Source organism: Seriola lalandi, unplaced genomic scaffold (assembly GCF_002814215.2).
Source record: "Seriola lalandi dorsalis isolate HSWRI2012SDOR001 ecotype SW California unplaced genomic scaffold, Sedor1 jcf7180002055008, whole genome shotgun sequence".
Taxonomy (NCBI): Eukaryota; Metazoa; Chordata; class Actinopteri; order Carangiformes; family Carangidae; genus Seriola; species Seriola lalandi.
In genome coordinates, this window is record NW_019525551.1 from 2,880,607 (window position 1) to 2,894,024 (window position 13,418).

The following is a 13,418-nucleotide window of genomic DNA, read 5'->3' on the forward strand; positions in this document are numbered from 1 at the left end:
AAAAAAAAAAAAAAACCCTGCTTACCCATCCACCTGCTACTCTCTCTCTCTCTCGCCCCTTCCTCCAGGTTGCACGTTGAACAGGCAGGATGTTCGGCTCACGCTGCACTATGAGAAGGGCTTCACTGTGACGAGGGAGCCGGCCGACCCTCCCGGCGGCGCCGTGCTGTTCAGATACCCCTACGAGAAGCTGAAAATGTCCGCTGACGACGGAATACGCAACCTTTACCTTGACTTTGGGGGTCCGGAGGGAGAAATGGTGAGTTTCCTGTGCGCTGCAATAAACCATCTATCAGGGAAGTGGTTTTCAACAATGAGGAGTCATTTGTCATATTTTCTCTAGAAAATAGAAAAGAACTTTATTTGCAGTGAACACAACAGACTGGGTCCAGAAACAATTAACAGTATGACAAAGGAGAGTATAGATACAGATCAGATTTTAAATTTAAGCCAATACTTTATGAATATTTTAGATTATTTTCTTTTACATCTTTATGACTCTTTCCTGTCCCATCTCTCCTTCCTGTTCCCTCCTTCACCCTTTCCTCCCTCTTCTCATGCCGCAGGTATTTGACCTCCATTCCGGTCCAAAGCCGGTGGTGTTCGTCCTCCACTCTTTCCTGTCAGCCAAGCTCACTCGTATGGGCCTGCTGACGTGAAGCAGCCGACGGCAGCAAGTGTGGATGAGAGGACAGTTCCCAGGCACAGCGGGGAGGGGGGAGGACGTCCTTAAAATGCTGATATATGGGGGTTAACTTTTTATTTTCATTCTATTTTTTTTTTTTTCCCAGTTTCTCCATTCACAGCTGAAGTTAGGCCTGATGTGGCACTGCAGGGAAGGGTTAACCCAGGAGTTGTATTGTTGATTGTCTCAAAAACGTGCCTTCTCTCCCGACGTCTCCTTGCCGCCTCTTGCGCTCGTTTCTGCTGCAAGATCAGGTGAAAGTTGGTGGCACTTTGCTTGAAGTCAGTTACAATATGCAAAAAAAAAAAAAGCTGTTAACAATCTCATAACATTCCATGTGATAACAAATTAAACTTCATTATAATGGAAGTAAATAACAAGAGCTAAGATGTGTGATGTGTTTATGAGATTACATCACCAGTGCACTTCAAGCAACGTGTTACTAAAAATATTAAGGAAAGAAGGATTTTTTTAGACAATTAATACACAGCCAAGCACAGATTGGTAAATGCTCCCTGTTTTTACTCTCTGCCTATCATTCCACGACAGCCTTCTAATGTACTTTGGGCTCTTTTTAATGTATTTGTTTGTATTTGTGTTGACATGTGAGTGCTGTTGTAGAGTCAGAATGCAGTTGATTGTTAATTCACAGAGATTGTGGGTGTGGGTGTGTGTGGGTGTGTGTTTTTTGTTACCTCTTTAGGACCTTTTCCAGTATAAACACCAACCATGTTGGGACCAGTCGTCCTCACGGGGACCGGAGCCCGGTCCTAATGAGGCACAATGTCATTTCTGACAGCCTGGTTAAGGTTAAGGTTGCGGTCAGGCTGTCCACAATGAATGGAAGTCACTGCGTGTGTGTGCGTGTGTGTGTGTGTGTGTGTGTGTGTGCGTGTGTGTGCGTGCGTGTGTGTGTGTGTACGCGTGTGCGTGTCTCTACTACATGTGTCTGTTGGCTTGATAGTGTGCCTGCTGTCTGACAGACTCACCTTTTAGCACATTATCCCAAACTACTGTTGTAATCAGGATCGCCAACTGTGCCTTTTCACATGTAGTCAAAGACACTCTGTAGTTTTTTCCTTTTATTTCACACAATAAGAGAATTTTAAGCTTTCGACATGCACAAGCAATAGTATTACTCTTATAGTGTAAACTATATTACTTTGTTTTTATGCCATTTGTTTTTTTATGTGTGTATATCTCATGATAGCATGACTTCCTGAAATTGAACTCAGATGATGATATATGACATGACCGTGTGTTACGTCCTTCACCTGTACTACCATGTCGTCTCCGTCTCATTGTCGCTATCATCTCATTCCACTTCTCTTGAAATTACTGGTCTCTTGTTACCATTCTACAAGCATCATCATTTATCTGGCGAAGGACTGTTTAATAGGTTTGTCTCAAGGTGGGCCATCACATGACAGAGGTACCAATGTATTTTTTATAATCTAAACTGTAACGTCAATATATTTATAATGTATAAACAGAGATAAAATAATAGGAAATAGCCTAAAAATGGAAACAAAAGACCAAACTCCAGCAGGAAAGAAATTCTGCTGCATGTAGACAAGGTACGTCAGAGACAACAGATAAGAAAAATGTAGTGTTCGCCATATTCTTGCTGTTTACTTCCCTGAGAAAAGCAAAAAAAAGACAAAAATGTTGTCAAATGTTCAAATAAAATGCACATAGTTGGCTAATTCTGAATAAGTTTGCAAGTAGGAGTAACAGTGGAGGATTTTTGTTTTTTATCTTTCTCTTAAGTCCAAAATTTCACATTTAGCAGTTTGATAATTATGGACCCTGGTGCACACAGATGTCGTCTGTTTCCAGTGTTCATTCAGTCCTTGCTTCACCAAGGCACCGGTCCTTAATTAGTCATGTAATTAAAATTGCTGATAAAGACAGTGAGATGCAGTTGAAAAGCTAATAAATGGACCAAGAGATAAAGTTATTTGGGAAACTGCTGTTAAACTTGACTCAAACTAAAACCCAGTTGCAGACCTTATTATTTCTGTCAATACTAATCACCATCTCAGCTTTAGGTTCAGTATGCCCACGTTAGGTTCATTATTTGTGTCCCTAAAATCGAGGTGAGTTAAAGTGAGCTAAACTAACTACAGTCCTCCTCCCTTCAGTTCATCTGTTCAGTCCAGTGCCTGTGTTGAGACTTGACACATTAATGAGTTCAACATAACTGCATGGTACATGCTGCTGGTTACCCTTCAGCAGAGCCTCAGAGTTCATTTAGACCTCAAACAATGTACCATTGTATCCACTGACCTTGTAACATAGGAAAGCCCTTGTGTCCTCGGATAAGGAACACAATCACCTATCTGAAGGACCTCTATTCTATTTTGGACTCTGATGTCCTTGTGATGGTTTGAAAAAGGCTTGTTGGCTTGTTTAGGAGAGCTAAAATGTGTAAGCATATATTTCGTTGAGCTGCGTAGCTTATTCAGGTTATGATTATTGAGTGGCTGTTAGAAGAGAGGCAGACTGCTTCCCTGAAAACGTGTATGTGGGAGGTTTGAGTGATATTTGGCCTGAAATGAAGTCTTCTTCCTGCAACACTTGGAGCAATGGTGAAGTGTTGCATTGCATCATCTTACTTTTCATTTCATTTTGTTTTCTCTAACTTGCTGCACAGATGTGATCGTCTGAAGTTAGTCAACCTTCAGCAAGCTACAGGCCGTCCCTCTTTGAGCTTGATGCACTAAGCTATCAAACCCCTTCAAACCTGTGAATGTACATCTCTGAAAAATGATTTTTTTTTTTTTTTTTTTTTTTTAAATATCTCCTTTCTCTCTATTTCTCAAATCGCGGCTATTCTGTCTATGCAAGGCAATGCTTCAAAGAAGGGGTTTTTGAACCAAAGGTCATATCTGTGGCAGCTTGCGTCCAACACAATCATTAAACTGAAAGGTCACAAGACGATAAAGTGCTGCTGCAACAACCTGTCATATGCAAAGTATTTTAGACTTCCTTCCAAGACACAGTATACAATGTATGATAGCAATGTCATAATCTCAAATGTAAATACCCACCAATAAAACTGTTACAAATTATATAAGTTTGTGTGTGGTTTGTTGTGAAGCTTTGGACATACTTATATGTTATATTGTGTATTTGATTTCATTCACTGTGGGTGTACTACTGCTACAGCACCACCGGGTGGTGACAGCCGCAGTCCATTAAAGCATCTGCTACTGTTGTTTCCATTCGTCAAGTTGCTAGTTTTAGCCGTACAACTGGAAAATATAAATCTTGTCTTCAAATGAAAGTTTTTTCAATTATAATTTATGTTGATAATGTCCATTTTATGGTATGCTAGTCATTGCGTGTTATATTTTGAAAGTTTAAACCGGAAGTTATCTTTGTGCGCGCAAGCTTGTCGGTAGACGCAGTGTTACTGTGGTTTTGTTGGGTCGATGCAGAACTGTCATCTTTGCTAGCTTGTCATGTCAACCCGTCACCTCACAACACAGGGCTGTTAACGAGTGCATCTTTTCACATATCCACATTTGGCGAGGATAGAAATCTGGGTGGATAGCAGAAGAGTGAGATGAAATGACAACGTCAACATTGCAGGTACGTTAGGATATTAGCTAGCTAACGTTAGCTTGCTACAACTGGACATAACTTGGCTTATTTCACCATACAGTAGCCTTGAATGCAAGCTAACTTGCTAGCAAAACAGCTGACGCCAAAGCCCGCTGACATTGTTGGCAACCCAGTTCAGTTAACTCAACCAGCAAACAGTACTTCCATTGTCTTGAAAATAACATTACCATAAACATATTCCTCTAACCTTACTGTACTTGCTAACTACATAATGTAGAAATAATCTAGATAAATTCTGGTGTGAGTCATGAGTTTGTGGATTGCTAACTAACGGCAACCCCCAGCTGGAGGATGTTTATAACGGTGCCAGCCCGTTAGCTGGGCTGTGGCTCCTGCTTACAGACGGAGACAACTAAGATTTACGTTATGGATCATTTTATTTGGGTAATTGGCTTAAGAAACAGCACAGTGATTTTTGTTGTATAAAAGGAAGGAAGTTTAGTAGGATCCTATTGTATGATATTATTTGTTTAACTTATGCTTTGTTTTGGTTGAAGCTCCAGTGTCCACATGTGCAGACTGATATGATGATGACTAACGTGTATATTCCCTGCCCTTATTTCTGTCTCCACCCCCAATCCATCTCACACCTGTCTTCTGACATTATTTCCCTGCATTTATTGCAGAAAGCGATTGATCTTGTGACTAAAGCCACAGAAGAAGACAAGGCAAAGAATTATGAGGAGGCCTTGCGCCTGTATCAGCATGCTGTGGAGTATTTCCTACATGCCATCAAATGTGAGTACAGGAAGTTAAAATACCTGTCCTACCTGAACGTTTACAGTCTTCCATTGGTAAAAACATTGGTGGGTTTTATTCACATTTATTCACATTTCATGGAAATGAATATTTCCTTCAGATGAGGCCCACAGCGACAAGGCAAAGGAAAGCATACGAGCTAAATGCATGCAGTACCTGGACCGAGCAGAGAAACTTAAAGACTACCTGAAGAATAAAGACAAACAGGGCAAGAAGCCTGTCAAGGAGGCTCAGAGCAATGACAAGTATGCTGTTGTTTTCCTGCTCTTTCAGTCAACATGTTCAAGTGTCAAATTCAAGTAGTGGGCTTTTCTGTATTTTTATGTGTCGGTTTGCATTCTAGGAGTGATAGTGACAGTGAGGGTGAAAACCCAGAGAAGAAGAAACTGCAGGAGCAACTTATGGGTGAGTGGGCATGCATGGATTCAATCATTCCTCATGGGTACAAATTAAATCTATTTGCTTTTTTGTTTTTTTTCTCTTTTTTTCCTGTTTTGTGGCCTTTTTTCATTGGTTCAAAAACAAGACAAAAGGGTTTGTTGATACAACAAAGATTGAAACAGAGTCAAAATATGAACAAACAGATGGAGAGAGAGAGAGAGACAGAGAGATACAGGGGTTGTGATATGCACAATTTGACATGCAATTACTGCAATTTCAGTTGGATAGGGTTATACGGTAGTAGGGTTATAGGGTATGGTATATTATGTATTGATTGTGGTGATGAATATGAAAAGAAAATGTTCTGTCAGTTACAGTGTGTGAATGTGGATGTGAGGGTCTTGGCAGAGCTAGAGGGTTGTTTAATCTACAGATGTAGTGGTGGGGAAATGAATCTATTTGATGTTTGTGTGTTATTGAGTATTCTGTGAGGAAGACTGCACTGCTAAAGAGAGAGACATAAGACTTAATCAAGTCAATTTTTACTAGCAGCTGTAGTAGTGATGTTGGAAGTTATGAGGTCTTATTAGTGCCAGGTATACAGGTTTGTTGTTGCCATCAAAGAGTTTCTTCAGTCGGCATTTCAAGGTCGTAAAGATCTTAATGATGATCTGCCTCTGTGTCCAGGTGCTATTGTAATGGAGAAGCCCAATGTCAGGTGGAACGATGTGGCTGGACTGGAGGGGGCCAAGGAGGCTCTGAAGGAAGCTGTCATCCTGCCCATCAAATTCCCTCACCTCTTCACAGGTACTGTTGGATCTTCTGTTTACACCCACTAATTATCATATATCCGTGATAGGTGATATTATGTAGGTTGAAACATCTCTTATGTTTCAGTTTGATAAATGTGTGTGTGTGTGTGTATATGTATATGTGTCTAATAATGCATATGAAAAATCTTGTATATGGCAGGAAATATCGCAATATTCGTACATTTGGAGCTGAAATTGATCTACAGTATACTTTGGCACCAATTATTTATAAAACAAAAATGCCAAACCTCTGATTTCAGCTTCTGCTACTTTTCTTTGTTACTTTAATTTGATACTTTTCAGACTGAACAGACTTCAGTCTATCCGAAGTCTGTTGTTGGTTACAACATTCAGTGGACATTTTTCACCAATTTCTTTCGATTTATAGACTGTCAATGGATCATTTGAAAAAATAATTTAGAGACAAATCAACAGTGAGAATTAGTCACAGTCGTAGTTCAGTCTAAGTGCATAATAATTGAAAAGTTACTTGAGTTTGGAAATATCATTCTAGCATTACTTGTGCTGCTCCTCCTTTGATAAAAGCTTTTGATTGTTAGTTGGTACAGCAGTAAATGTTTTCATGTTAATCTCCATCCCTGATTTATCGCCGTCATTGTTTGTCCTGGACTGCTGGAATGGACTACTGGATGCTACTGTAGTGATTTGTTCCCTAGTAAGACCCACGGTCTCTCTGTCCTTAGGCAAGCGAACTCCCTGGAGAGGCATCCTGCTGTTCGGTCCTCCAGGGACGGGGAAGTCGTACCTGGCCAAGGCCGTGGCCACAGAGGCCAACAACTCCACCTTCTTCTCTGTCTCTTCCTCAGACCTCATGTCCAAGTGGCTGGGAGAGAGTGAGAAGTATGTCCGTCTGAAATGACTGCATTATAAACAGGGAGAGAGAGGACATGTGGTCGTTTTGCAGTAATTACACATTAGTGGCTTATTTTTGAAGCTGATCAATCAGAGTTTACACCTACCCCCCACCCCCCCACCTCCCAGTAAACCCATTTCCAGTCCAGCCCAGCAGTATTCAGGGACACTCTTCATCAATATAAACTGCTCCTCCTTTAAATTTGCTGTCCCTGTGTCTCTCAGCCTCGTTTTCTCCTCCTCTCCTTGTGTCTCCCAGGCTGGTGAAGAATCTGTTCGACCTGGCTCGCCAACACAAGCCCTCAATCATCTTCATTGATGAGGTGGACTCGCTCTGTGGCTCCAGGAATGAGAATGAGAGCGAGGCTGCCCGTCGCATAAAGACAGAGTTCCTGGTCCAGATGCAGGGTGAGCCAAAGATGAGATGAGGAAAGAGAACAATCAGACTGACGTACAATAATAATGCACAGTGAAGACTCTGCAGAATCAAATAATATATTATTATATACTGTATAAGTGACAATAGAGAAGTCATCTGACATGAAAATCCCCTGCGTGGACACCGAGGGAAGCAGGAAGTGCTCATGTTGACTGAAGCTCTCTGGTTTTGTAGGTGTGGGAAACAACAATGATGGTATCTTGGTGCTGGGAGCCACCAACATCCCCTGGGTGCTAGATGCTGCCATTCGCAGAAGGTCAGAAGTCACTACAGTACTCAGATTAGTCTCACTCTGAGTTTGTTTTACAGGGTTTTTTGGGGGGTCATTCAAATAATAACAGTTCATTTTATTACAAAGTAGAGTTACATTCATCTCGGTCAGTTAAAGGAAACATTTCCCTGTACGTGTACATTATGATTCAGGGCAACTGGAACAGGATCTTTGTTAAATAAAAGTAGTTTTAAATGCCTGTGATGACTCTTACATCTTCACATTGTTACTTTCAACCATTTTCCTCTCAAATGCAAAAGGACCACAAGTTATTGACAAATAGAACTGGAGAGGTGTAACAAAAAGCAACTGAACTCTTTTAACACAACAATTTCTTTGTTGCAAAGACAACAACGAAGTTGGGCTCGTCCACACGAATACGTTTAATACGTTTAAAACAAAATCAATCCGTCCAGACGAGCATTTTAACTCCGCATCAGAAATAATCTCTGTCCACACTAACACACATGAAAACACATATCACATGACTATTGTCTACTCTGCAGCTGGTTAGTTGCTGAGAACACTTACGAACAAGGAACAGCAAAGACAGTAACATTAAAATGCAGAATTTACCTGCACAACAGCTGCTAGCAAAGCCAACAAGGTCAGTAACTCATTATCCATGTTGTATTCACCACTGCTATTCAAGGCTGATGAGACCCAATCAGGCGAACGTGGGTGTCCCTGTCATTGTTTCTGCCCGTAAACAACAGTTATGTTCAGATACAAACAGATATCTCTGTGTAGTCTGAAATTCAGCTGCAGTCAGTTTTCACAAGCTAAAGCTGTAAAGTCTTCAACACATCAGAAACCTGCACACTGTTGATGTTATCTGTGATTTGAACAGCTGATGAACGTGCGATTGATTGGAACTTGTCCTCTGTCACGTGGACAGATTTGAGAAGCGTATCTACATCCCTCTGCCGGAGGAGCCAGCTCGGTCTCAGATGTTTCGTCTTCATCTGGGCAACACGCCACACAGCCTGAGCGAGGCTGACCTGCGGCAGCTCGCCCGCAAAACAGACGGCTACTCTGGAGCCGACATCAGCATCATCGTCCGGGACGCGCTCATGCAGCCGGTCAGGAAGGTCCAGTCTGCCACGCACTTCAAAAAGGTGAGCTCATGTTAAATTTGCAAAACTTCATGTCAGATTTTTACAGTTTTTACATTTATCATTAGTGTTGTGCTTTTTTTTCTTGTTGCTACTCCTGCAGGTTCGCGGCCCATCCAGAAGCAACAACCAGGTGATGGTCGACGACCTCTTGACTCCTTGTTCCCCTGGCGACCCTGCAGCCATAGAGATGACCTGGATGGATGTGCCTAGTGATAAGCTACTGGAGCCCATAGTCTGCATGGTGAGTGGTCTTCAGACCTGCATTGATCCGCTGCCTCCGTAACAACAAGACACACCTGAACAGAACATCCCGTCTGTAAGAAGGAAGCTGTGGGTGTGTTTGATGACAGATGCAGATGTGATTATGAAACAGGCTCAGCAGTGTTAATACTGCAGACATAGATGAGAAAATATTGATGAGGATTTTTGTTGAAAGTTTTTCAGTTCCCTTTGTCCAAAGGACAAGAAGTGATTGCAAGGTGCCGTCAACAACTGTTGTTAACCTAAGATTGTTAGCAAAACACAAAGATCCCTAGCACAGCTTAAAACTGGACAAGTCCTCAGTGAGTCAGATGATATTATCAACAGTCCCACATATGTTCTCTATGACCATTTTAAGCTCATGTCATCAGGAATGTGTTTTAGATTTCCTGCAGCCATTAGACTCATGTACACTGTTGTAAATCCTGGTCTATTTAAAATCTCACTAATATTTGCAGTTTTACATTGTTTCTATGTGTGTAAATGAATTGTCTTTGAGGCATTTGTTTGTAAACACTTGACTTAAATTGAGGGACAAACAAAGAGTTTTGAACTGAATTGGTTTAATATATTAATATGCCACAATACCAGGAGCAGTTTCACCAAGCTTGTCAGACTGGTCTGTAGTGTTGGTCCAGTCTTCATGTTGCTCACAGATCAGTCTGATGTTTGTCAGACTGTTTCACTAAAATAAAGACTGACTCATTTTAAGATAAAAACATTAGACAGTCCCAGGCTAACTCAGGTCTAAGACCAATGTTGATATTGTTGTGGAGAGAGCAAAGAGAAGAGAAAGAGTTTTTAGAAACCAAATCAGATTTTTATTTTACTCAAAGTAAAACGTCCTTGTTACTGTTGAATTCTTCCAAATGACAATTTGTCCAAAAGACAAAACACTTTCTACTGAGGTAAACAGAGCTAAGCAGTTGTATGCAGTTCCTTGGTCGGCCATTTTTTTTTATTTTAAAATCTTAATTTACCCAGAATTCATAGTACCACAGTCCAGTTTGAGATCAAGAGTCAAGAACTAAACTGCTTTGTGCAACAGATGAATTTAGATTCTTAAGTCTGAATGTTAAATCTAAGACACAGTCACAGTCTGTCTTTGTGAAACCGGACCCTGGTTTAGGTTTTACTGCATCCATAGAATCAGGTCCTATGTTAAAGGTGCACTGTAGTTTGAAATAACATTAATAGATCAAGAGTAGATTGTTTTCTGATAAATATTCATGAGGTAAAACCACACGATTGATTAGTGTGGAGAAATTAGGTTATTGGTAAAAGATATGTAAACGCACGAAATGATGTAAGTGTGGGATTTACTGTACATTCTATTTTAGTTGCGTAATCTACATTTTCAACATGTTAAGTAGTTTAGAAGAAGAACAGATTTGTGTTCTTCTGTCAGGAGATAAATTGTTGAGAGAATAAATCAACATAGTATAACAGTTAAAGACAAAGCTGTTTGTGCTGCTGAAGCTGAGGAAGCTACAGACAGTTTACCAGTGTGAATAAAACAGCTTCAGGAAAACAAATGATTGGATAAAGGAGAGAGGGAGGGTTCCCCAGCTGGGACGGAAACAGGTGTGAGTGATTTTGTAAGTCAGATTTAATGGATCATGTTTATATTATAACACGATCCACAAAAACAGAATCCAGAATGGAGATCAGTGATAAAAAATGATTTGTGTCTTTGCTTTCTTTGCAGTCGGACATGCTGCGCTCTCTGTCCACCACCCGTCCCACAGTCAACACTGAAGACCTGCTGAAGGTCAAGAAGTTCACAGAGGACTTTGGGATGGAGGGCTGAGAAATGAGCTCCCCCCCCCCACCCCCTGCCACACCTCTCCCCGAGTCCAACAGAAGGGTCAAACTGCTCCCATCAACTTGTCTCCCCCGCTACTGCTGTACCATCCCTTCACCTCTCAGCCGAGTGCTTGGTTCTCTGCCTCTCATGGATTTCAAATAAACGACTGGTCTGGTTGAAAAAAAAAAAAAAAAAAAAAGGACAAGAAATTCTGTATTTCTTACTTGTAATCATCCAGTCCAGTGTTTTTGAATCCTTGGAGGACGTTGACCAAATGCAACAATAGAAAACCTTGGTGTGAGTTAATAGCTGGACAAGAGAGCACCTGTCTTTCCCCCCCATTGAAGACAATGTTCCGTTACAAAGCCCCCGCTACAGCGCATTCAAAGAACTTTTCATCTAGCCTGCATCGAAGCAAGGAAATCTGCATTTGAGTCTAAATGCGTCAAGTTTGTCCCTTACTGAGCCGATTCTATCTCTGACTGAAGGACTGTACATTCTGCTGCCGTTGTGCACTTTGCTTTGGATCCGCCATGAAGGACAGTGACGTTCTAAGAAGAAACAAAAGAAGTTAGTTCTCCTGCCAGGCATGCGAGTGTGTGAACGCATCTCAGTGTTTTTATTAAACTTGTGTGTCTTAATGTGTTTGTCTGTATGTTGAGAGCCCTGTTATTTTGTTATTTGATGAAGAGGTAAATGAATTGATGATCACTGCCTCCATGTCCCTCTACAGCTCTGTGTCTTTATCAGGCCTGTACCTCTGTGCTAGCAGCTGTTTAAGCTTAGCATTCATCTTCAGTATTTGCAACACAAGAGATGTGCTTGACTGAAAGCCAGACATCATATTTATTCAATCCAAAAACCTTTGAGATGACAGTCTCACCTCATGTCCATTTAGTAGCCGTTTTGGAGCTTTAAATCATCACAGGATCTTGTGCTGTCCTCTCGTCCATATTGGTTCAAATGTCATTCTTGATCTTGGAAACAGTAAGAAAAAAACAAAAACCTCATGACAACGTCCTTTTGGTATCTTCTAGAGCTTTTGATCAGATCACATCATCAAAATGGACGAGAAGTCTTAAAGCGCTCAAACAAGAAGTTGAACATGTGCATCTGAAAGCTCCAGAACAGCCACTAAATAGACCTAAAGTGGTGAGGTTCTTTTCTCGACTGCTATTTCCAGTGGCAAGGATGATCTCTGCTCTTTTTAAATGAGCTCAAATGAATTTCTTTCTGCACTTCATTTCCCAGAATGCACCTGTCTGTCTGTTTTGAATGTGAGCCGTACTAGCAGTCTCTTCTTCAAGGCTGAACTCTCTCATCTCTTTCAACATGGACACTTTTTGTTGTTTTGTTTTGTCACTATTTATACTACCTGTTTGGTCACACCTGACATGTAACTTGACTAATAGATACAGTCTGTTTACACTTGAAGTGTTTCTTTCATTGGGCTTTCATGATGGAGCTCTAATGAAAGTCTTGTTTTTTTTTGTTTTGGGAGGTAAATACAGAGTTCCTCTCTGAGGCCGACACTACCATATTGTTTCATTACCATGTGTTTTCCTTCTCAAGCTTCAACAGTGTTTGTCCTGTTGTCAACTAACAGACAGAAAGGAGAGCTGGCTCACTCAGTTTTAAATAATCTTTTAAATCAAAAACTGCTATTGGATGTTTATCGTGCACCAACTCTCTGACCTCTCACTGTCACATCAGGACTACAGGCTTGTCTGGCTGACTCAGTAATGGCACTTCTTGTGATAGCTCAGTGCTAGTATCGCTGTGTGTTTGTGGAGGTACATACTGGTTCAGTGGGAGGTCATTATTAACAGTCCTGTAAGGGGACCTAATCTCCGACTGGCCATGTAACCATTACTACTAATTTAACCTGAATTAATAAAAACTGACATTTCAAATGAAAAAAAGGCAGTTGTTGGTTTGACATTTCTCTTATGTTTATTGGTTTAAATACACTTAGGGGCTCTGTTTCAGTATGTTCTCTATTTATTCACAGCCATGTATGAAACGCAACACACACCTCCACCAGGTTACACTGATTTCTAATGAGGCCACTGTTTATTTACAGTACACTTTAGGCATCCGATCTGAGGAATATTTCATGTTAGGAAATACACAAACAGCACTCTCACATATGTACAGTAAATATGCAGCATGCCAGCAAGTAGTATTGGCTGCGGGCGGGACGATCCGATCAAGCTCCGCCCGCATCCAGTACATCACAGTCCAGCTCCGCCCACATCCAGTAAGTCAACTATGCTTCTTTCAGGAAAAGTGGGAATTTCGAAAGCTTGTCAACCAAAAAATACAAACGGCACGTTTTACCCAGACTCATCCCAAATATCTGCCCAGGCTGCCCACCCACCC

The 13,418-nt window shown here is 41.1% G+C and overlaps 2 protein-coding genes across 2 annotated transcripts in view; both read left to right on the forward strand.

Moving 5' to 3' along the window:
* Window positions 1-3,764, forward strand: part of sntb2 (syntrophin, beta 2) — a 34,240-nt gene extending 30,476 nt beyond the window's left edge. The window contains exons 6-7 of the mRNA XM_023397399.2: window positions 69-259; window positions 567-3,764. Of these exons, the coding sequence (XP_023253167.1) occupies window positions 69-259; window positions 567-659 (284 nt within the window). The 3' untranslated portion in view covers window positions 660-3,764. The remainder of the gene's footprint in view (window positions 1-68; window positions 260-566) is intronic.
* A 325-nt stretch (window positions 3,765-4,089) lies between these two features.
* vps4a (vacuolar protein sorting 4 homolog A) lies at window positions 4,090-12,958 on the forward strand. The gene is made up of 11 exons (XM_023397426.2): window positions 4,090-4,282; window positions 4,942-5,053; window positions 5,175-5,319; window positions 5,418-5,479; window positions 6,143-6,262; window positions 6,972-7,128; window positions 7,400-7,548; window positions 7,754-7,835; window positions 8,749-8,968; window positions 9,069-9,209; window positions 10,938-12,958. The coding sequence occupies exons 1-11, from the start codon at window positions 4,262-4,264 to the stop codon at window positions 11,037-11,039; spliced, it is 1,311 nt and encodes a 436-aa protein (XP_023253194.1). The 5' UTR covers window positions 4,090-4,261; the 3' UTR covers window positions 11,040-12,958.
* The last annotated feature ends 460 nt before the right edge of the window (window positions 12,959-13,418 follow it).